The sequence below is a fragment of the Belonocnema kinseyi genome, chromosome 6, assembly GCF_010883055.1.
Source record: "Belonocnema kinseyi isolate 2016_QV_RU_SX_M_011 chromosome 6, B_treatae_v1, whole genome shotgun sequence".
NCBI classification, from domain to species: Eukaryota; Metazoa; Arthropoda; class Insecta; order Hymenoptera; family Cynipidae; genus Belonocnema; species Belonocnema kinseyi.
In genome coordinates this window covers 63,335,207-63,361,615 of record NC_046662.1, presented here as the reverse complement: position 1 = coordinate 63,361,615, position 26,409 = coordinate 63,335,207, and the positions used below count along the sequence as shown (strand labels likewise).

Sequence of the window (26,409 nt, the reverse complement as noted above, 5' to 3'; positions counted from 1 at the left end):
GGCGCATACTTTGAATAAAATATTTGTTATCATTCTCTTGAAATAAATGTGTTTTTTTCTTGAAAAAATACCGGTTTCATATGTATACACCTGGTAAAATATTTAATTGTTCAGCCAAAGAGATAATTTTTTAACTGTAATGTATCTCTATAATAAAAAAAGGTATTGTTAATAAATTTAAAAATAAATTTCACAACAACATTTGGAATGTTTAAATTTTTATTCAAGAACATTAATTTTTATTTTTAAAAATTTCAACACAATGATTAAATTTATCACCAAAATAGTTACATTTTCAATTTAAAACATTAATTTTACACCCCTAAAAAATAAATTTTTATCCAAGTACTTAAAATTTCAACTAGAAATATAAACTTACAATAAAAAATGCAACATTTAAATTTCTAGTTAAAATAAATTATTTTAGAACCCAAAAAAAATCGACATTGCAAAATAAAAGATGGATTTTCAATAAACTAAAATAATTATTTTTCAACCAAAAATTGTAGTTACCAAAAAAGGTAAATGTTTAACAAAATACAGGAATTTTAGACCAAAATTGTTGAATTATCAAACAAAAAGGTTAATTTACAACAAAAAAACAGTTGAAAAAATTAATGTTAAACCAAAAATGAAACGATTTTTTAACATAATAATTAAATTCTTAAAAATAACGTTTTCATCTCAAATAAAAAACCTCAACCTGAAAAATGATATTGAAAAAAGTCTTTTAAATTTTAAACAAGTATAGTTGCACTGTCAACTAAAAAAAGGAAGATTTTCGACTTCAAATAGAATAGTTAGATTTTCAGATATAATAATTAATTAAAAAAAAATACATTTTTAACAATATAGTTAAATTTTCAATCAAAGAAATTAATCTTCTACGAAAATTGTTAAATATTAAATCCAGGCAGATACATTTTTAAAAATGTTTTTGAATTTCCTACAAAATTACTTATAATCAATATTCTAAATTATCTAGATTAGCCTCGATTACAATTTAATTATTTTAATTATCTAAATCACTTGGAACCTAAATTATCAAAAATTTCCTGGATTAGAAAAGAATTGCTCTGAATTACAAATGGATTACTAAAGATAACAAGTGGATCACTATTTATTTTAGAACTGGATTACTCCATGTTAGAAACTGGATTCGTCTGGAATTACAAGTGGATTAACTTTGCATTATAAGTGGATTACACGGAAATACTGGTATTACCTTGGTTTATAAGTGAATTACTCAAATTTACACTGAATTATTCTGATTACACTGGATTACCTGTGTCAGAGTTGTTTCCCCTTTGCTCCCTTTTCTAGTTTTTACATATTTAAAATTTTTTCCCACAGGAGATTGTCAAACATGCTTTCATCTCACATCTCTTCCCAAATCCTTTATTACAACAGCTCTCATAATAAGCCTACAAGCAATGCCCGAAGTACTTAATTATGTGAGATTTTCAATACTAATAATCCCTTGCTGCAAGCAGATAGGATTTTTATTACAAACGCTCACATTCACCTGAATATTTGGCCAGAGAAGTGGTAAACTGCAGATAACCATACATTCCTAGCAAAGCCTTTTACCCACAGACGGGGCTGAGATGCAAATATTCTATAGAATCAATTGCCCCAATTCATTCACAGCGTCAAACCTCTCTCTTTACAGAAAACCCCTCAGTTTAAAAGTAGCTATGCTTAAGTTAATTATGAACTTTCAAGTTCTGAACTGATCTGACCTAATCTAGTTTCAAGAAATATATATATATATTTAATAATGGTACGGATTTAAAAGAATAGTTATTTATACTTTTTTTCTAGTCCATAGGTTTTTCATTTTATTTTTTTTTCACGTTCTCTTTATCCTAGTCGAACGATGATCGGCACTGATTAGCACTGATCAGCACTACTAGGGTATCCATGATCAACAGGAATCAACGTGGATTTATCCAATTTACAGTGAGATTTATTGTTAGTTTTACCATGCTTCAGTTTTTTTTCGATTCCTCTTAATTATAAAAAAGATTTAAACAATTTAAAATTTTAGTAGTAATAGAAAATAATTTGTTTATAAATGTCAAAAACAAAAATTGGTTTAATTGCGGGTCATGCATAAATTACCGAAAGTTTTTGGGTGGGAAGAAGTGGGGGTGGGCCATCGATTTTTCTACGTCATCTTATATTGGGGAAGTGGTAAACACTATTTCTTATGAAAGGTATTTTTACGTCTGAGAATAAATATAAAATCAGTGTTAAACTGCTTTTAGTTTTTCTAACATTTTGAAGCCCCACTCACCCCATGTAAGATACCGTAAAATTTTCTCTGACACCCCCCTCTCCCCATTTTACTAAGATTTATTTAGTTGAAAAATCATTTTTTAGTTAAAATTAAATTTCTTTTTTAATTCTAAACTCAACTATTTGGTTCAAAATTCATGTATTTTATTAAAATTTTTCTCTTTTTTTGGTATAAAATTATTCTCTTGTTTGAAAATTAAACTACATGGTTAAAAATCTATGTACTTTGTTACAAATCCGTCTTTTCTGGTAGATATTTAATAAAAATGTCTAAAATAGACTTAAATATTTCATCAAATTTTTTGTATTTACACTTTTTAATTAAAATTAATATTTATTCAGACAAAAGTAGGAATTCTTAGCAGATTTTTTGTTTAAAAAAATGTACAAAGTTCCGATACCAATTCAATTTTTCGTTACTATTCATCCTTACTCATTTTTAAAAATTGGTTGAACTTGAATAAATGATGGTTTATTTTTTCGAGGAATGCATCGCTTAAACAATCATTTAGAAATAAAGTATTTTTTAAAGAAAAAGGTAAATTAATATATTTTGTACTCATTTACAAAAATGGAAGAACTAGAGTTGTAGGTGATATTAAGAAAATAGTTGCGATTAATTAAAATTCAATTATTAAAAAAAATAGTAGGAAACTGCACTTAGAAAAAATTTAATTGCAACAAATATTGTTATAATAATTATTTTTCCTGAATTTTTTTGTAATAATTAAAGACTTTTTACTTCATAAGACATGCCTGATAATATACTATTGCCCTGTGCTTTCCCTTTTTCGAATTTAATTTCTCCCCTTATTTTTAAAAAACTTTTCTTTTTTCCGCTTGTTTATGATATTCAAAAATAGAATTTTTCGTTTTACATCTACAAATTTATAACATCCGAAACCGCGAGTAGTAACGTTTTTCTTTGACATACAAAATTATTTATTGTTGATTTTAGTTTTAAACATGTATCTAATTTCAAGCTGAGAAAATATTTTGGATTGAAATAAAACTTTAAAGGTAACATATTTTTCAAATTAACTATAATAAAATTCGATAGTATGTATTTACCTTGAAGACCCGTCAGTGTAAATTTCAATAACGATTGGCATTATATTAAACATATCATAAAAATTATTTTTTGGCCAGATAATAACTCAAAAAATTATTACAAAATTTATTTCTAATCTTAATTACATTTTTCGATTAAACACAAGTTAATTTAATTATAGAGTTTGGAAAAAATGTAAACTATCAAAAATCGACTTTTAACAGGTTAGCAAATTTAAACGCAGTTAGTTTATCGTGAATGTTAGATTTTTTTGTAATACATGCAATATGATATTAGATTAATGTTAAGATTTATCAAACTTTAAATAAACCTCTTCATCCTAATTTTTTTTTAATGAAGATACCTAATCATTTCTTTCAGGCACAAAGAAATCAAAATATGGTATTTTTGTATTTTAAACATTTTCAATTAGAACAATTTTGATGTAAACATTGTTCTAACCCTTAAGGTTTACTTTGAAAATTTTCATAATTAAATGTTTTCAAATAGTTTCTTTTTTTTGTATTTAGAAGATTTCAAATAATAAGCATTTAAAATTAAACAATTTTGATTTCATAATATTAAACCATTTTTATACTTTTAATTTTAAAAATGTCTGAATTATCGATCGTACATGTAAATTTTTCAAATATAAATATTTTTTAATTGAAAATTAAAATAATATTGCTAGTTAAAGCCTAACACTATGTGACATCCATGTAAATATTAAAATTACGAAATTAAGAGTTTTTAGAAATATACCTTCTTGACTAGAACTAATTATTTCTTAAATTTCTCAACTCGTTTAATAAATGTTCGGAGCTCTTAGTATTTAAAATTTCATATTGTGAATTATTAAATATTTATCTTTCAATATTATTAAATAAAAGTAAATACTTTTAATAATAAAAAAATTCATTGTGCATTTTCATATTCTCCGTTTTTATTATTGTAAAATAAAAATACAAATCAGTGAACACGTAATTCGCGGGCGTTCGTTTTCAATTTAATTTAAAAATATAAATTATAGTAATAATAAAATCTCAAGTTTCGGACAGGAATATTCAATTATAGTTAAAAGTATCACGATTTAATTATTAACGAAAGAATTTTTATAAGAGGAACAAATTTAACAAATTCGATGTTTTCTCGAGCTTTTTTATTTCGTAGTAAAAGAATTTTCAACAAGCTAAGAATATACAATTTAAAACGGGAATTCTTTCATCACAGAAATCATTAAAAAATCGATTAACATTATTCAAAAACTATATAATTTTTAATAAAATGATTGGTTCTTTATTTTCTAATTGTAAAAATAAATCCCATTCTTCCTTTTTGGAGTTCTTTTTTGTGCTCTTATCCCTGTATAAGTAAAGTTTTTAATTAATTAGAAATACGTATTTTTGACTAATTCATTCCTTTTTAGTGCAATACAACTTGGCGTGTAAAATATAGCCTAGTTTTTGTAAAAGCTGTATGAAGTAATAGGACTTTCTGAAACTAGGCTATGACTAAAAGGGGATTTCGGCTTCGGATTGCAGACGTGTTAGTAGGGAAGGGATGGTTTCGTTATGGGGGGTTGGGGGATGTCACCCCTTGTGGGGTGTGGCTTACTCACGTGACGTCATACCCTTCCGACTGTCGAGGTTTAATCGGGTCAATCGCGGTCGTCAAACATTTCCCAAAACTGTCTTATGATGAGAATAACTTTCATAAAATCGACTTGATTTCAGTTATACATTTTTTAAGGATCAATTCATAAATTTTGTTTACAAATTGCATGTAAAAAATAGAGAACTTACATTATTATAATTATTATGTTAACGAATTAATAATAAACTATCCTGTGACAGTGAGAGAACAACGAATTGTTACTTTAAAGTTAATAAAATAGAAATGAAAATTTAAAAAAGCGAAAAATTCCGTGTCCAAATGTTGGTCCTACTGCAGACCTCTAATGTCGGCCTTAATAGGTTCTAGGAGGACCTGTGGAGAGCTTAATTTATATTGGATTCAGGCCCACTTTTAGTCATTTAAAGTGGTACTGAAGTCAATTTTTCCCACTTGTAGGACTAAAAAGAGGCTTAATTTAAACTCTTTTGTAGATCCCCAATTCCTTCGTAAAAAAATGAAAAAAAAAATTCAGAAATTTAAATTAGGATAAATTCAAATTTAAAATCTTATTTAACGTCCAATAATAAAGTTAATGTAATTTCTGAAAACAAAACCAAGAATCCAACAACCAAATTTGGTCAACCACTATTAAAATGTAGATTTGGTCAACTAATATTAAAATGTTTCTATTGTTAATTGAAAAAAAAACATAAAAAAGAAAAAAAGTTTAGACAGAAAGAAAAAATAGGAAAGAAATATGAGAAGGCAACCAACCAAATCCCTTGCCTACTCTTTTGTTATTTCTTTTGCCTTTTTTATTTTCATTGTTCTCAATTCACAATAAAAAACATTTTTTAAATTTTTGTCAAAACATTTTTTTCTTTTTTGGGATTTTCTTCCCAAATTACAATAGGAACATTTTATGGTGGCTGTCCAAATTTGATCGTTGTCCCACACTTGTGGTTTCCCATTTATTTTCCTACAAAAGCATTTTGTTATTTTTGAAAATTGAGTTTAATTTGGGTCATTAGAGTTTATCCAATATTAGCATTAACCCTCACACCACAATGTGATACAGAGTCTCATTTACCACAAGGTGGAGTGTCTCCACACCCCAGTCGATTTGAAACACAGTACGAATGATTTATGGTATAATATTGTTTCTAATGTTTTTAACAATATTACACAAATATTCAAATGACTTTTTCAATCATCCTCTGCTAAATTATAACGAGAAAATTCAATTTCTTAGATTTTTTTGTTATAGGAAACACAAAGGCTATTTACACAGTCCCTAATGCATAATATATTTTATAAAGGATAATAAATGATCAAGTAACTTCTGAAATAACGTAAATAATATATTGACCAAAAAAATTCAGTTACATAAACATCAGCATAAAAACAGCATACAAAAATATATCAAAACATGAAAAAAATACGCATCACATATTATAAATAGCACAGTGAAAACTCATATTATCGATTCTAAAAACATCTGAAGGATCACTTAGTGACCCTCATCCATGCTCACGTGCAGAGGACAACTGAAGAGGAGGCTATTGAGATTCCTAGCCCCCTGAGACGCTCTAGGCCTAGCGAATGCGCAAAAATAGGGCCTTGGGGTGTCTAAACACCCCACCTTGTGGTGTGAGTGTTAATAAACAATTACAGACAGAACTTCTTTTGCTACAAGTAATAAGTTTAAAATAAACGGAATTTTATTTTAAACGTATTGCTTTTGTTTAAAGACGCTTTGTATATAATAAGTACAAATCAGTTTGGAAATTATTAAAGCTACGATATAAACTTTCTCACCTCATCGCGAATGAGATTATTCTTTATGTTGAAAGAAATAGGGTACGATTAAGTAGTTTTAACCTCAAAAGCGTTTCGCTAAGAAAACACATACGTATTAAGTCGAACAAATAACACCTTCTTTTTAGAAAAACATTTTAATTGTATTTCGAAATTTTGAAATGTTTGAAAATTAATTACAAAGAAAATCACGAAATCGCAAATAAGTAATGTTTTATGCGTACTTTGTTAAATTGTGTGCCAGCGAACGCGAAATGGCCTCAAAGAGAATCGTTGGATCATGGAACGGAACGAAACAGCTGGAATCGAACCGGATAGAGAGTCTAGTCAGCCAACGAGATGTCAGAAATGACTGTGAAATTTGGCACGAAATTAAAATTGAAATGTATATTTCCACCAATTCAAAAGTTATCGAACTGAATAATAATTAATTAAAATTTTTTACATTAAAATTAGTATACTAAAAACAAAATTAAGCGATAAAAAATTAACTGCTGACATTTTCAGAATATAAGTTGTTCATACATTACACTACTAATTTTAATTATGTTATTGCGAATGTAAATGACTAAATTCTTTGATTTATTTTCTATTCTCATGAACCAGTTCTTATAAAAAAAGTGAAAAAATTACATCATTTCCCAAACAAGGTAAAAAATATTTTTATACAAATGTTTTTTGGAAATTTTTATAAAAATTTATTCCTGTTTTTGGGAGTTATTTTTTGTATAACTTGGTGATCACACTTGAAGTTTTTTGCAGAAAGAAATGAAGGAGCAAATATATAGGTTCCTGCGAAGGCCCAGCTAGGCGTTTCCATAGTGGGCCGCATTTGTGGGGCTTCTAGAGTGCTACTAATCAAGAGAGGATAAGCTGGACAATTTCTACACTGGAAGTTTTTAATGCTTCGTCATTTTGATTAAATTAGAACGAAAAATAAAGAGCAAAATTTGTACTGCTCGGCTTAGTGGCAAGTCACATTATTAATTTGGCATAATGCACTTTTTATTTTTCCGTTCTAAAGGAAGAAATTGCTTTACGCGCTATGAAAAAAATGTTTAAAATTTGAGCAATAACAAAGCATGAGGAATAAAGTGAAGAACAATGCCTAATAATTCTCTACTATTTTTGAAATGGTATAAAACTTTCTCATTATTCTCGTATGCTAATCAGATTTTTTTCATCATAATGAAGATACATTCGTGAAGATATTTCCCCTCGTCTTCTTTTTCTTGGGATGAATGTTTCGCTTTAAAATTCTTCCTTGTGAGATATTTCTCACAGTAAACAAGACCAAGTATTTCTTTCAACCTGGGCTGAAAGAACCCTTATCAAGGATATTGTCTGTGTCACCAGTCAAAGTGGATAGTTTTGATATAAGGGGTTTTATACTATTTGAGAAATTCTCTACATTTGCAGGGTTTTTATGAATAGGAGAGAAACATATTTTTCAAGGACGCAATATTTAAGTTAAAAAGCGTTTGTCTGCAGTAATCATTTCTACACGCAACCATAATAAAATATGAAAAATTGAAAATTGTATGTCTTTTACAAAAATCGGGCTGACCTATTTTCTCTGATCATCGAAAAATAATTTCATGATAAACTTTTTAATTAAATGAGAACGCAAAATCTGGAAATGATAATCGATTCAATATTTGTTTTCTCAGATAATGTTAATTGGTACTAAAAGTAATATATATATATATATATATTTTTAATTATTAGCGAATATGACAAATTACGTTAAGTTGAATTATTAACAAATTGCATTAAATTATTTTGGACCTTAAATCAAAAACTACTCCACCCACAACTATTAAAAAATTTAATTTTTAAGTTGAATATATTTATTAATTTCCAAGATTTTGGATTATAAAAGAACTTTGAGGGAATGGAAAAGGTCATTCTTGATTGCAAAAGGAGTTGGGGGCGATGGAAATGAGGATTTAGATTTGTGAACGGATTTTGAGGGGATGAAAAAGGCTATTTTTCCTACGTTTTTTTCTTTGTTACTTATTATAATTATATATTATTCGTTATTATTTTATATTGTTTACCCTTTATTAGTTGTATAAGATTCTTATATAATTTAATAGCTTATCAAAATAAATAAATTTGATACTTAAACTATTAATGCAGTTCAAAAATTGAGACTTTTTATGTTATAAAAGTTAATCAATTTAGATATCTGTATATTTTATCATTTCATTTGGTCACTAGGGCCTGTTAAATAATCTTATCTTATAAATCGAACCAGATCATAATAGATAAAAGTATTTACAATATTGATATATTTCTAAAATTAAGAAAGTTTTTCAATTATATAAACGTTTACAAAATTCACAAATCTTTACATATTTTGATATGTTACGATTAAGTATCACGAGATTTAATGAATTAACCTAAACTTTTTATTTTATGAAAGGGTTAGAAATTCAACAATTTGTTTAAAAATAGTGTATTGAGAATGATCCATTTCATTGAAAGTTCCTCTATTTTATTTTAGAACCCAATTAATTTTAGTTAAAATTTCTTTATTTTTTGTCTGAAATTCTACTATTTAGTGGAAAATTAAATTATTTTGTTAAAAATTGAACCATTTTGTTTAGAATTCAACTATTTTATGAAAAAGTTATGCTTTTTTGCTTGAAAATGCAACTTTTTTCAATTAAAGTTTAATCTTTTTGCTTTGAAAATTCAACCATTTGGTTTTGCATTAATTTTAGTCAGTTGAAACTTGAACTATTCGGTTAAGAATTCTATTATTTTTCAAAGATTCATTCTTGTGATCGAGAATTCAACTTTTTGGTTGAAGGTTCATCTTTTTTAATCAAAATTAACTTTCTTTTTGAACATTCAACTGCAACTAGAAAATTTCTATTTTTTCCTGAACAATTCAATTATTAGTTTAAATATTCAACTATTTTGTTATTTAACTAATTTTGGTTAAGATTGAATTATTTGTAGTTAAAAATTCGACTATTTAGTTGAAATTTTAATTATTTGGTTGAAAAGGTTATTCTGAAAATGCGACTGTTATTATTTGAAGTTTTAAGGTCCTGTGTCGAGTTGGTCACGTGACCAGATTCCTACCTTGCCGACACTTTTTTTATTTCCTACCTCATTTTCAATCGAAGCATCACATCGAGTTAAAAATTTGGGATAACAAATGAGAAGCGCTAAGAAATCTGGACCTGGTCCTGCATTTTAATAATTATCAAAAAAGTAGAGAAAAATTATTTACAAAAAAACTTTTTTCCTAATTCTTAAAATTTAGGACCAGACCCAGATTTCTTAGTGTTTCTTATTTATCATTCCAAATTTGCAACTTGATGTGGTGCATAGTGTGAAAACAAATTATGAAATAAAAAATTCAAGTGCTGGTTACAAATTCTGTTATTTTGTTAGTCATGTTTTTTGTCCAAATTTCCACTTTTTGTTAAACCTGCCTTAATTAAAAAATTTGTTTTCGTAAAATTTAATTGTTTGGTTCAAATTTTAACTATTTTGTTGAAAATTCATCTCCATTGATAAAAGGTTCTACTATTTGGTGATAAATTTATTTTCTTGTTTGCAAATTATCTATTTTTTTACATCCAACTGTTCAGGGTGATAATTCAACTTTCTTCTGAAAATATTGTCATTTCGGCTTGAAAACCCAACTATTTGTTTGAGCATAGTTAATAATGCAATACATTTTCACCTGATATCTTAGAGATTTAAAAAATTTCTTATGGAATTCCATTATCTTATTAGTATTAGTATCTGATTAGTTTTGCTTAAGAATGTATTACTTTATCATTTTTTTGAAAAATCTCCCTATTTTAGAGCATTTTGGTCTCTGAGGTCTGTAATGTAAATGGCGATAGACTTAAAAAAAATTATTTTAAAATAATTATTTTAAAATAAATACATTAATCGTTTGAAAAATTATATTAGAAAAATAATTTTATTTATTTCATGAACAAATAATACTATTTAACAACGAAAAAGAAACAGGTACAGCACTAGTAAAATATTTTTTAATCTTGATAATAATATCTCTAATTGTTAAATAGTTGTTAAAATACTATAATTTACGTGAAATTGTTAAAAAAAATTTAATATTGTAGTATACTGATTTTTTAATCCTTTTAAATCCGAAAATATTTGAATACGTCTAAATAGTAAATTTGGGATTAAAATTTGCAATACCTTAATTTTTTACTAAGTAGGTATAAAAAGGCGAAAAAGTATATTTTCAAATAAAATACAATTTCGTTCGAAGTGGACAGCATCGTATAGTTTTCCCTGTTTCAATGATCAGCTTTATGAGCTTGAAACCAACTGATAGAGGTACTTTTTGTTATTTTTCTTGTTTTTCCTGTACAAAGACCTACTCTTACTATATTCCTAATTTTAAAGATAGCTTTTTGTTTTTATTACAGAAACAAAGCATGATGGTTCGGCAACTGGAGGAGGAGCTGAGGCTGCGGATGAGAGGCCCGAGTATTGAAATGCAGCAGCAGATGGAAGTTTTATACAACGAAAACGAGCACCTAACTCGGGAAATTGCAATACTTCGCGACACGATAAAGGTTAGGCCATTCAATTATTTATAACCTTTATTATTATCCAAAAAGGATGAAATTAAAAAATTCAGTATTAAACCAATTTTTATGACACATGCATAATTTCAGCCCAGTTCGACGGCTATGAAGCGTGGCTAAAGCTCTACTTTTTATTCCCTAGGTAGTACAAAGTACTTTTTACTCCCTATGGAGTGAAAAGTGACGTCAGATGTGAATAATGAAAATTATACATCTATGAGCTCGCATTTTGCGATGATCAGCCCACTCACCCTAAAAACTGTAGGAAATTTTGGTTGCAGATAATAGAATTTTCCGGTAACTAATGGGAAGTTACCATGTACAATTGATAAAATTACCGTCATATTACTATAAATTACCAAAAATTTCATTAATATCCGTTAATTTATGAAAATATTTACAATTCAATTTTGGGTAATTTCTGATAAGTCACTATATTTACTTGTAAAATTACCATAAATGACCGAAAGTTTCCCTAAATTTACAGAAATGTAGATTTTTTCGAAATTAAATTTTGGGAAATTTAGGGTAAGTTACCATAAATTACCTGTAATATCACCAAAAATTACCAACAATTTCATAAATTTCCAGAAATTTATAAAAATGTTTAAAATTGAATTTTGGCTAGTTTATGGTAATTTAACATGTTCACTTTTAAAATTACTATAAATGAACGAACCAGACTATTCAATTCTTACGTAATTTGAGTCGCTGAATCTGATTCCGATGTCGGAATTCTGAACTTAGCGATTATTTTATTTTTAACTCTAAAATTTCGTAATCTCAAAACATTTTTTTCGTAAATTCTAAACCCAAAAAAAAGACAAGTAGGAGTTCCGACGAATCAGACTAGTCAATTGTTATGTATATTGGGTCTCTAAATCTGATTCCAACGTCGGCATTCTGAAGTTAGGGATTATTCTATTTTTAGTCCTAAAAAGTTTTAACCCAAAAATATTGTTTTCGTAAATTTTAAACCCAGAAAAAAATAAGTATGAGTTCCGAAGAACCAGGCTATTCAATGCTTACGTATTTTGGGTCGCTGAATCTGAATCCGAACTCGGAATTTCGAAGTTAGCAATTGTTTTATTCGTCACCCTTAAATTATTTTAATTTAAAAAAACGCAACTCTCAAACATTTTACAACCCGACGAAAAAAAGAAGTTCCGATGTGATTTCTGTCAAGAAAAATCACTTTATTTTTCTCCCTTTAAAACTTCAGCATCTTAAATATTGTGAAAAATATGGTGAACTTTTAAAGTTTAATTACTCCACACAATTGAAAAATTATATGGCTTGTAATTGGAACTTCCAAATTTCGTAAAGTTAATAATTAAACAATTCCAAATCACGTTTAAAAATTTCATAATTGTTAAATTAGAATTTAAAAACTAATCATTACATAAATAATTATTTAAATTTATAAATTGCTTTTAATTTTCTGCTGCGCTCTTGACATACATAAGATTTATAATAATTGAAAATTATATTTCTTCAATTTTAGGAATTAAAATAAATTTTCTTGGCTACAAAAGCCAGGAACTATAATAATTTAATGTAAGATATTCTTCACATTATTATCAAATTGAAAAGAATATAGTCCGAAATAAAAAAGTGTACCATGTTATTCTTTAGTACATAAATTATCAAAATTTCTATTTATTTACCACAGGATTTACTCTTCTCCTTATTCCCCTCTTTTCTCTCGTTTGTCAACTTAAATACCAACTGAATTAATAGAACCCAATATGAAAATCGAATTATTTTTTATTGATATTTCATTATTTTCAGTTGAAAACTTTAGTATCAACATTTTTTCAAGAATTCATGTTTTCTGTTTAAACTTCTCTTATTTGGTTCAAATTTTAATTATTTTGCAATACCTCATGATGGAAAATTCAACTGTTTTGAATTTACGTCTGTTTAGTCTTTTTCTTTGGAAATTAATTTCGCTCTGTAGAAATGTTACTTTTTTTCTCCAAAAAGCAACTGGTGAGAAATGATTTTATTTCGATTAATTTTTAATTATTTTGTTGAAAAATCAATGCTTTTGTAGAAAATTTGTCTGATCCAATTCGTCTTTTTTGGTAGACTATTCATTTTTTTAGTTAAAAATGCAATTGCTTGTTGGAAAATAATTCTCTTTTAGTTGAGGATTCTGTTCGAAAACCCCTTTGAAAATCCCTCTAAATTTAACACTGTTTGGCGTTGCATTACTTGTGTTGGGCTAGCCAATCAGCATTGCCTTATTTCCCAGCAAGAAATTCAAAATAGGTAGTTTAAAAAATAAATTTTTATATTTAAATTTCAACCAGTTTTTTTTTAAATTCAGAACGTAAAATTTAAGTTTTCTAGTGACAAGAAACCAGGAAAATAATCTCATCTCTTAGAATAAAATTTTTTTAACGAAGCTGATAACGTGAAAATGTTAATTATCTGCCAGGAATCTTTATATCCTTGTCACACTTTTCTGATCAACCATAAGAAATTTTTATGAATGTACTGAAATTGAAAATATCAAGTTGATTTAGTTATTTTCCATACTTTTTAAATTTAAATGATTGTCTTAGTAATTACTACTGAATTTTTTTTATTCAGTTAGAGATAAGTAAGTAACTGAAGATGAGTAAAAAATTACTGATTCAATCAGTAAAAATATTTACTAAATCGAACGTGGAAAACTAGTTTAGTGAATATATACTAATTTATTTAGAACTTTATAAATTAATTGAAAGCAGGTTATAAAAATGGAAGACGTGACAAATAAAAAAGTTTTATAAAAGAACGCAAGTGTAATGTGAATTTATCATTTTTATTGAAACAATGATATTGGAATATTGTGAAACTTCTTCGTCATCTTCTCTCATATAACATGCTAACAAATTGTATTGCGTTGAAATAGAACGATTATGATTATTCACACACTTGATAAATTTTAAATTTCACAGAATAACCAGAAAATGTTTTATTTAAATTACAGAATTAGCAGTTTCGAACAAAATATAAATCATTTTTAGCATTATCTAATAACTTAATAATTTCTTACCTTTATTTAAATGATTATGGAAAAAATTTATCAAGGAGCGAAATACGTATCCTTTTATTTTCAATCTAAACTGATATACCGAAATAATATTCCAAAACCCTGACATACCATTTTCTTAAAATTTCGCATAATTTAAAATTTTAAAACTAGTCCAAAGCACATTTTCTTAGATTTTCAAACGGTCTGGTCAGTTTAAGATCCTCATTTGATTTTATGTTTTTGACAAAGAATTGAACTTTTGAGAACGGCAAAAGCTTAAAGTCTCTATTTAATATTAAAAAATGCGTTTTTAAATGAATATAGGCTTAAAAGAAATTGTGCAACAAACTTTTTTTAAACAAATATAATTCTTTTTAGGCCTTCTTGTGTAATTTTCTTGCAAATTTTTTTTTTAGCTTATTTTGCTTTAAAAACGTACTTTTACCATAAGGTGTGCTCTGACCCCCCCCCCCCCACCCTCCTCCTCCGCTAAAATATTAATGCGATTAAATTTTCTCTGTGTGAATTTTATGTTGTAGTTTTTTCTGTAAAATGAATATAGACTAAAATACCTGTCGATTATACTATGAATAAAAATAAATTTCAAATAATTTTTCGCACAACTGAAATAGGGAAAGTGGATTTCTATAAATATATTTTCAGTTACAAGTGTATGAAGAAATTTATATAAACGTCGAATTCATTTTAATTTGTAGTTAATAGCCAGAAAATTATCCTACAACGCTATAATTCTTTGATTCAGGAAAAGAAATTGTTTTAAGTTTTTCTCAATTGACTTAATTATTTTAAGAAGTTGTATGATATGTAGTGATAAGGTCACGCACTTATTTTTCCACTTTAAATTCACCTAGTATGCGATAGTTTATAGGACTTATAGAGTGTTCTTACGGTCACGCACTTTTATTTTCACTCCAATTTGGACTATTATGCCTTTGTTTATAGAACTGTAAGCCATTTATCTTTCCTTCATGACTATAGACAAATAGAGGTTGTCCCATTGCAGTTTGACTCGTGGACCCCCTATGGCACGATATATTCCAGAAAAGAATTTATTTATCCGTACTCGATCAATGTACCCAGCGTTTGGTCTCGTACCTGCGATTGGGTCGAATTCTTTTATTTCTTCATTGTCTTCATCTATGAGCATCCAGCGACCATTTACTTCATTTGTTCCAAGATATGCATAATATTTACCACTAGGAAAGTCTATTGGCGGCAAAGGAACATGTAAGGCTGCACCTACATTGAAATGATGACCATGGAAAAGGGGATGAGAAGAGGAACCATGAGAGGAAGAGGAACCATCAGTAGAAGAGGCAGAAGTAGAAGAGGAAGAAGTAGAAGAGGAAGAAGTAGAAGAGGAAAAAGTAGAAGAGGAAGCAGGCCTATTAGAAGGAGGTCCTCTAGGAGGTTGAGATTGGGCTTCGTGAGAAGAGCTTGCTGAACATCCTAACTCTATAAGCAGAAATTAAAATGTCTGCATTCCTTTATTATATAGTAAGGTAATTCGACCATTATTGGGACAAAGTAAAAAAACGATTTGATGCATAGCACTCGGCTCCCGAACATTGCCCCCCCCCCCCCCCCCCCCCCCCCCCCCCCCCCCCCCCCCCCCCCCCCCCCCCCCCCGCCGCAAATAACGCCGCACAGCTCTTCCGTGTTTCATCACAATCGTTACAAATCCAGAATACTGAGGTTGTTCAAAATACATTCATGGCAATATAAAAAAGCCAGAAAACATAAATAATGTTCAATAAATCAATTTTACATATTTTAAGTCGTTCGGATACAATCAAGAATATTTCCTCTTTTTAAAAATCCCTTAATTAATAGTAATTTAATCCTAAGACATTGAAGTATGATTAAATATTTCTGCCCCAGGTAGCACTAAACGCACGCGAGCAAATAGCATATTCACGTTCAAGGCAAATATTCGAATATTATATTCGGATATTGTTTAAATAATTTTTTTGTTGAAAATTATTAATATTTATTTAGTGGAAAATTTGTGAACATTGTTTGATTAAAAAAAAAATTTTTTTTTAAATTATTATAAAAAAAAACTTTTTAATTAAATTGAATTTGTTTACATAATTAAAAATTAATTAAACAATATTGATAAATATTCCACTAGACGCACAGCAATAATTTTTATTTTTTAAAAATTCAAAAGGAAATTATTTAAACAAATTCCATTTGTTTAAATAATTCAAAATTAATTAAATAATGTTAATGAATATTCTACTAGAACAATAGTAATAATTTTTAGGGAAAAAACGAATTTTAAAAACAAAATTTTTAACAAATACCATTTGTTTAAACAATTAAAAATTAATAAAACAATTTTAATTAATATTCCACTAGGGGTGTCAAGCACACTGATACATGAAATTCTTCATTGGATAATTCTCTAGAAAACCCTGTACTTTTCCGTCACATTTTTTTAAACGCTAAAAAACTATTCCAAAAACTCAAAAAAGTGATTTTTCCCCATGCATTTTACATGGGAAACTTCAAGTAAAAACCAGCACCTATCAAAATAGAAAAAAATTTAGAGAATTTCTTTTTTCGGACAAAACATAAATTCGTTATGATTTTTCAAATAATAAATTAGAAACTAATATGCATTGCATGTAACAAATATAATTTTTAAGTCAAGACTCATTTTTACCAACTGTCTTGGCACTTTTTTTATGAGAAAGGTGTTGTAATGTTGTAAAAATATTTGACGCAAATTTGAAATATATGGATTGAAATTGAAAATTGTACTTTTTTTATTTTCTAAGAAGTAAAATGCTATTATATATAGTTTTGAGTTATATTGGAAAAATCTAAAGAATTTTAAGAGATTTCGTTTCAGAATTCTTTAAAATTCTCAATATTTGAAAATTTGTCATTATACATTTTCAAATAGTTTGTCTTTCATATGGTAAAATAAATTTTAGAACTCAAAGTACGAATTTTCTACAAAACAGTGGAACAAAAAAATTGTAAATAGAAATTAAAAATAACGAGATTCATCCAAAAAAAACGAATTTTCAACAAAATAATTAAATATTATGTTAAGTTGTTGAGTTTTAGAACTAAAAATATGAACTTTCTAAAGAACAGTGAAATATCTAACTAGAAAATTAATTTACTACCAGAAAGGATCAAATTTTAAGCAGAAGATTGCAATTTTTGCTACGAAAGGTGAAATTTCTACAGAGACAGATAATATTTTAAACAAACAAGATAGATGTTCACCTAAATAGTTGAATTTGTAATTTAGAAAAATCGGCAGTCAAGACAAATAAATGTCAATAAATTTGTTGAATTTTCAAGTCAAAAAGACGATGTAAAAAAAAAATTAAATTTCAACCAAGAAGAACGATTTTTTAACAAAATTGTTGAATTTTTAACAAAAGTATTAAATTTCGAACGAAAACATCATTTTTAATCGAAAATACTATTTATATTATTTTTGGTCGCTGAAGGGAATAAAAGTTCTATAGATTAATTAATTTCGACATCAAAACGACCTGAATCCTTTCATTAGAACATCCACCCTGTTTGAGTAATCAGTTGTTATTTTTAAATAGTTTGTCCTTAATATTGCAAACCTCTTGGGACGTGAACCTCGCGTGCTTTTAGTGTTATTTTGAGGAAAAATATTTAATTGTATTTCTAAGTATCACGATTTAATTATTATCAATTAATGAATTTTGAGAAGTGGAAATATTCTTCATTGGATGGGAATTGCCGTGAATCTATTTTGAACGACCTAAGTATCCTGGAATTGAGACAATTGGAATGAACCACGGAAGAGCTGTGCGTCGATTGGGGGGGGGGGGGGGGGGGGGGGGGGGGGGGGGGGGGGGGGGGGGGCAATGTCCGTGAGCCGAGTGCCTTGCCTCCACTCGTCGTAAAAAGCAGCCCTATGCATCGCCCCCACTTTTCTGGTTTTCTTAGTGTCCGGCCAGTGAACTAATCCGACAGTAAGAACTCTAATCAGAACGATTGTCATCTGCATTGTGTTGCATGGGCGAAGCTTACAACTAATTCAATAAATGAGATCTAAGAAATTCATGAAAAGAAGTCAAAGAACGTGTAGTTCAGTGAAGATTCGATATTTTTTATTGAGTGCGTGCAAAATAATAAGTGTTTAAACCATGGGATATAAGTGTATAGCTCTTGGTTGCAACTCAGCCTACAAGAATAATGCAGAAACTAATCCCTTTTTTCTCTTACCAAAAGATCAGGATATTCCATTTTTAACCCCTTCAATTTAAAAATATGTAATTAAGAAAAAGAATAATTTCTTAATATTTAGCAAGGTTTGACTGTTTATATAAAATAACCATTTATAAATCAAATCAAATTTTAGAAAGCTAAATTTAAACCCTAAGCTTCACAATTTTAGTGGTATTTTAAGCAATTTTTTATTTTAATTGAAATTGTTGGTTTTTTCTATAAACAGCAGATAAACAATTATTCATTTAAGAAAAATTCGAGTAAGCTTAAGAGATATTTAAAAGTTTTGAAGATTCAAACTTAATTTTAAGCTTGAAAATATTTCAAAAAATTATACGAAACAAAATATAGATTTCTGAACAATTCAAAACAAAATTTTGAAGTTTTTAAAGGACTTTCCAAAGTTTATAGATAATAAAAAATTGTCTGAAGATTCCTGGAAATTTTTTTTATGAATTTTTATTTTAAAAAATTAATTTTAACAGAATATTAAAAAAGATTTTAAAAGACATCCACAATTGTCCAAAAATAATATGGGACATGTTAAGTCATTTTATTTTAATTTTCCAGGATTTAATAAAAGTGTTAGAAAAAATTAGAATAATTTAACAAAACGTCTCGAATTTTGAAAGTAATTTGAAATTTGAGAACATTCAAAAATATATTAAACAAAATGTCGTTTTTTTAACATTGTGAAATAATTTTTTAAGCTTTTCAGGTTTTTTGAGAGGTTTCAAGATGATACAAATTTTTTCTTAACATTCCTCGAAAATTTTTTTATGATTTTTTATTAAAATAATAATTCTAAGAGAATATTTAAAATAGATTTCAAAATAATTTTGATGTATGAAAAACATATTGAACAATGATTAATTTGTAAGGACCTAAAATGAAGCTAATTTTACTTCTAATTTAAAAAGTGTTCAGTTAAAAAATGTAATCTATTAATTTGTAATGCCTTTCACTAAAAATTAATGATCAAGATATCATTTTGAAAATTTATCAATTTCTTGATTCCTTCTTCAATTTATATAATTGAAAATGATAGCGTTGATTTATATATATTTTTAAATCTTTGAATTGACTATTTTCTGATAAGTTTCAAAATTATTTATTTATCCAGCGTTTGAACTTAAAAATATTTTCGGCTTTCATTTTGAAAGTTTAAAATTCAAAAGAATTCCACTTTAAGTATTTCAATTCACAGTTCAGTTTTTATAATTTCAAATGAAAAAATTTTTAGCTTTAAGAGTTTAAAACTTTTGTTTCTAAACCTGGAAAAACCGGGAAATAACCGTTAATTTTTTCTGCGATTAAAACGACCTCTTTGAATTAATAATAAAAAATATTATAGCATTTTTTTCTTTAATTACAATTATTTATTTTTATAAATATTCATAACTAAAGATTTAAACACTTAAATCATTCATAATTTTGACAAAAATTGGATAGAAATAACAATTCTATATAATTTAAAACAATTATAAACCTTTAAATTCTAAACAATATTTAATAAAAACACAAAATAAATTATAATACAACACACAATTATACATCTCAGAATGCTAATCCAAATATTTAATTTTATTGCCCTTCAGCTACTAGTTTTCATGACGACTTTAGATTAATTAATTACTGTTACGCTTGTTATCAATAAAAAAACATATTTCTGGTCAAAATTTAGAAACAGTTTCAAGTTTTTAAAATTATTTTATGCTTTTCTCCAATGCATTGAAATACAAATGTCAGCCGTCCTGATCACAAAAATTTTGCTGGTATTTTTGAAGTTTTTATAAATTTATTAACACTTTATTTCTTTTCTCGCCTACACTCGCTACGCGCTCGCCTACAACTCGTACTAAAAACCTACACTCGTCGAAAAAGTCCCTGTTCGCCCCTTTGGTGAATAACATATTATTTTGTTCTAATCGATCAAATAATATATGTGAGCAAGATAACTTTAAAAAAATCACTTTATTAGATTGGTCTTTGGCAGACTCTTCAAGTGTCAGAAACTGAAGGTTAAGTTCGTTAGCCAGTTAATTTGGATAAAAATTCAAAAACTTGTAGCATTTAAAAAATTCTTACAGCCACTTTTTTTTAATTTCAAAATTCTATGTGCAGATATTCATATTAATCGAAAATTCGAGCAATTTATTCATATGACATTTTTCGATAAAAAAAAACTTCTCAGAGTTATAGCATTTTCAAAAACCAAGAACAAACGAAAATTAACATTGCTTTTAAAAAGCCTTAAAAGATTATGATAACGAATTTTTGATTTTTTTTTAATCGTGAATTCAGATTTTGATTCCACAAGAAATAATGAAAAATAAAAAATTCTTGTTTCGGCCAATCTATGTACGATGCAAAAATATAAGAATAGACAAAAATTGTGCATTTAAAACAGACCTACACATTTTTTATAAGCTACTTTCTAACAGAATACGTAATTTTTGTTTTATTTGTAAAAAAAATTTAAAAAGAAAGAAGTTACATTTGTAGACAAAACAAGATACGAACAAAAACAAATAGACAAAGAATGTTCACCCAAAAAGGATCTTCAAATTGGTTATCAATAATTTTCATATAGAAATCTTATCTATAAATTTGCTGCAAACCCCTTTATAATAGGATGCTTATTTTGGGCATAAATCGTAAAAAAAAACATTAACAGCAAACAAATTAAATTGATAAAAAGAACTATACAAATGGCTATAAAATGGTTGATAATAATTTTTTTTATAAAAATGAGATGAAATATTACATTTTTCAGGATAGCTGAGAATAAAAATTTCTGAAAAATAAGGAGAATGTTTTATTCAAAGCCGAAGGAGCTCTAACAAAAGACAATTCACAATCACCAAATTACAGTTGGTGATGCTTTGACCTTTAATACTAAAGTTTTTAGCACAAATATGGGAGAAATGCAAAAACCGAGCGCGTAGTGGGAGGTAAGTACATAATCGAGCGCTATGTGGGAGTGTGTTTAAAATAGACGTTTGCGTTTCCACGGACTGATTTAGTCTCAAGGCCAGTTTCGGGCAACACCCGAAACTGTTCTTATATAGGCGTTTTTGTGTATTATCGAGCGCAAAGTGCGAGAATCAACAGTCTTCAGCCTTTTTATAATATTGTTACAAATACCAAAATAAGTTAGGGCAATAGTTAAAGTTAAGAACTGGGTCGAAGAGAACTTCATTTTGTCTAAATGTAGACAAAACTGTTAGATTTTGAATTTTTTTAGTAACTAAATACTCTGATGTTTCATTAGCGTATTTATATATATTTTCAATGTATCTATTCATACATCCGCCTCGTCGAGTGTGTAGCCTCGTGATTGGTGAAATCTTTGCCCTTCCCGCTCCCTCAAAAATCACCATGTAACCCTGGCCTGCACAGAGAAGGCAAATCGACTAAAGACTTGTACGGTTAGCCATATGAATATCCGCATTCATATACTGTTTGCTATTCTATTTTCCCTTCTAATTTGTCACAAGGTTATAACATGGAGTGGAGCAAAAACAATGACTGAAGAAATTTCATGACTTGTAAATAAGATACTTTTCAAATACTTCATAAAATTTTAATTATTGAATGAAACGTCGAAAACCCTATTAAAACCTAATTATTTGATCATGGCACGTCACATCCGAAAACAGCATTTTAATCAATTGTAGTCGGATTGCTTGAAACACTACCCAGCTTTAGTAATCCTATTGAGTTTTTAATGCTCTTTCAATTTTACAAAAAAGGGAAAATATTTTAAAAATATAATATTCCTATTCAGATGATTTTTGCAGTTTCCTAAATGGTAACACTTCTTTGAAACCTAACTTAATCATGCAAAACCACATTCTATGAATTTTAAAAATCGTGAACATAAATTCGAGACATTTGAAAAGAAGTCGCTATGAAGGAGAGTTTTCATTATGACATTCATTTTAAAAATTTCCTTAGCGATTTGTTTACCAATTTTGTAGGTTTGAATGGCACCGACGACAGTGATAAAATCGTTAACGATTGAACCGAGAAACTAAACCTGAAAGATAAATCAATTATGTTATAAATGTTATTTTATATTATTATTAAGCATTATTATAATTAGGTTATAAATATTCGGCATTTAAAAAACATTATTTGGTAATATATTTTTTAAATCAGTTTTTTTCATAAGCTTGTCTAGTAGTCCCGAATTTTCCGGATAACAATAGTCATCCCTTTTTCCAACTCTGATAGGTTCTCGGAACGACTTATAGTCACAGCCTTTTTGATAACTGCATATAATTATAAACATTAAAGTAATTTTCAAAACACCTTCAATTATTTTATTTTGGAGAAAAGATTTTTTTAATATTTTCGAAAGCCCTATATCAACAGTTGTTTGATTTTGAAACGTCGCATGCGAAAAACGGTATTTTAACCAATCCTGGTTATATTCTCTCAAAAAATGAATCAGTGGGAATTATGTAACTGAGTTTAAATAGTCAGGATTTTTACTAATTAACGAGTAAAAACTCACTGATCAATCAAACAATCCTTATTGATTTGACTCAGTGACATACTTCTCGCAAATGAAAATTTAGATTTTCTTGGAAAACTGCCTGAGTATTACTTCTGATCTACTAGCCAATAATTAATGCCTGTTTTTTTTTGTAAGAAACCCGACAAGATTAGTTAAAAAAATAAGTATTTATATTGCAGTTTCAAAACATTACTGTTTTAATTCAGAGTTTTAAATTAGAAGAAAAAGTTAAAGTTTTATAATCACAACAAAGCAGAAAAAGTTAAAAAATGTTAAAAATCTACTAGAAATGTTCGTATTTTTGTCTTACTTTCCTAATTTACGATTACAGTTTCTTTAAAATTTATTAAAATTAAAAATAATAAGTTATTTTTACTATTCTAATTACTTCTAAAATTTATGTAATATAGTTAGATGAAAGAAAGCCATTAGAGATTAGTAGAAAATCACTAATTTGATCAATAAAAATATTTAATAATTTAGTAGTGGAAAACTACTTTGAATAACATATATGAATGTATTTAGATCTTTATACATTCATTATAATATGGTTGTAAAAAATGTAAACGCGATAAACAGAAAAGTTTTAGAAAAGAACGGAATAATGTAAAATTATCATTTTCTTTCAAACATGAGACTGAAGGTCCATCAAGCTAGCACTTCCACAAACGAAAATCCAAAATTTCTTTGTATCTGAATTTTGGATTTTTTGGGGCATTTTTGCCCTTTTTGGACTGTATTGCCGATTTTTCGGGTCCACCACTTTTTATGAAAATTCAAATTTCGAGTGACGGTGCTTGCTTGAATCAAGCCAGCATCTGCACTCTATACAAATTAAAAAAAAAGAAATATGTCAGCATTTTGGTCTTTTTTTTGGCTCTTGAACGCATCAATAAGGAATTTTCAAAAGCCACCCCTACTAAGAATAAAATTACTCCCTATGCAAAAACTCAATTTCGGAAAAAAAGAAAGAACGCTAGAATTTCGGGCTTATTTTGGGCTCCCGAATGGACGAAAAACTACCCCCATCCTGAAACAACCCCATTACCCTAATTTCATTGCAAAAAATAAAATCTGCAAAGCACAAATTGCACCAGATTTTTGGCTTATTTTAGGATCTCGAATTCACCACACGAAAATTCAAAAAAATCACCTTTACGTACAAAAACACCAACCAATTAGTAAAAACTTAAACCTCGGTGTTGGCATTTTCGAAGAGCCTAAAAATTAGAGACTCCATCTGCACTGTAAAATTCTAAAAAATATTTTTTCCTGACAAAGTCATATTGGCCTGTTAACAAGGGGCTGTTTTTTGGCGTTAAGGGTTGGCACCCAAAAAACGGTGTTGGTATTTTTTAGGAGCCTTAAAATCACTGATACCTTTTACACTGTAAAATTGTACGAATGATTATTTTCTGACAAAGTTATATTTGCTTATTAACAAGGGGCTGTTTTTTAGCGTTAAGAGTTAGTAAAGGGTTAATCTGGAAAAGCTTATTTTTTGACAAAGACATATTTGCCCGTTAACAAGGGCAAACCTTAACGACTGACATCAACCCCTCTCTACCACGAATACAGGATCATCAAAAAGTATCGCCCCCCCCCCCCTAACAGCGAAAATATGCGTTTTCGTGAGGCATGTTTCAGACAAAACTTTCAGGGCTTTGGGCGAGGATATGAATGGTGAACTTGAGGCTGACCATGGCGTAAACCTTCAAGGTTATTTCAAAGTCAACTTTTATTTTTTAAATGAAAACTCCTATTTTCGACACCGCCAATCGAAAGAACGCAAAATTTTACGTTTAGATATGCATCAAGGTCATGTGACCTGATGACTCAGGAGTTACATTCCAGGGTCGTATAACTCAAACAAGGTCTAGACGGCTGATCAGCGAACATATGCGTTTTCGTAAGAAATTTTTCAGACAAAAGTTTCAGAGCTTTGAGCGAGGATCTAAATGATGGCCTTGAAGCTGACCTTGGCGTTGACCTTCAAGGTTATTTCAAGTTCAACTTTTATTTTTCAAATGGAAACCCCTATTTTTGAAACGGCCAATCGAAAGAACGGAAAATTGTACGTTTAGATGTGTGACCTTGTTTGAATTTACTCGACCCTGGAATGACCCCGAAGGTCATCGGGTCACATGACCTTGATGCATATCTAAACGCAAAATTTTGCGTTCCTTCGATTTGCCGTGTCAAAAATAGGGGTTTCTATTTGAAAAATAAAAGTTGACCCTGAAATAACCTTAAAAGTCAGCGCCAAGATGAAATTTTAAACAAGAAGATTAATTTACTACCAACAAAGTTTTTTTTTAGTCAAAGAATTCTGAACCAAAAAGTTGCCATAAATTAAAAAAAAATATTCACATTTTTCCGCAAGTTTAGAAAAACTCTTAAAATTGTATTTTAGGTAATTTATGCGATAAATTCCCTAGTCACTTGTAAAATTACCATAAATAACCGAAAAGTTCAATACATTCTCAGAAATTTATAAAACTTTACCAAGTTTATTGGTAAAGTTTATAAAGTTTATAAAGTTTATATCTTAAATAATGTTTTCCCTTTAGCATTAATATAAATCGCTTGCAAAACTATTTTGAAATATAAAATGGGTAACATTGTTTTAATTTTTATTTCTTTCACAAAAGTAACATCTCTTTTACTAGAAAATTAAAAAAAAAGTGAGCTGTTCACATTGCTTACAATGCAAAAACAGGGAGTGATGGCACAACGAGCGCCGCGCTGCAAAAAATAGGAACTAATCAACTTAGTTTACCAAGGGATCGCCATCTTGTTATCAGATGCAAAGGACTTTTTTTAACCTCCTCTCTTTGTAGTGCTGTGTAATTTCGATTTAAAAGCACTGGAATTAAAAAAATATATATTTAACGATTTCGGAATGAAAACTTTCCAAATGAAACAATGTTAGATTAGGTCTAATTTTGAAAAAAATACCAATATTTACAATAGAATGAAAAGAAATTAATCTTGTATTATTTCGAAAAAGGTGTTAAAAATGGTACTTTAAAATTTTTAATTACTTTAGGTGAATTTAAATTATTTAAAAATTAAAAAATTGCAAATTTTTTATTATACATTTGAATATTCTATCATTTCAATCTTAATTGCAAAATTGAAACTTATAAAATCCAGAAACTCAAAACTCTGAAATTATGTCCATTCAAAATGAAAGAACTTTTGAAATTAAGATGGTATAATTTAATAT

At 28.0% G+C, this 26,409-nt stretch overlaps 1 protein-coding gene across 2 annotated transcripts in view; it reads left to right on the top strand.

Annotated features, from left to right (window-relative positions):
- LOC117174124 (ELKS/Rab6-interacting/CAST family member 1) overlaps window positions 1-26,409 on the top strand; it is a 210,853-nt gene that overhangs the window by 97,941 nt on the left and 86,503 nt on the right. For both annotated transcript variants that reach the window (XM_033362905.1, XM_033362908.1), the window contains exon 2: window positions 11,215-11,364. In XM_033362905.1, coding sequence (XP_033218796.1) covers window positions 11,215-11,364 — 150 coding nt within the window. The remainder of the gene's footprint in view (window positions 1-11,214; window positions 11,365-26,409) is intronic.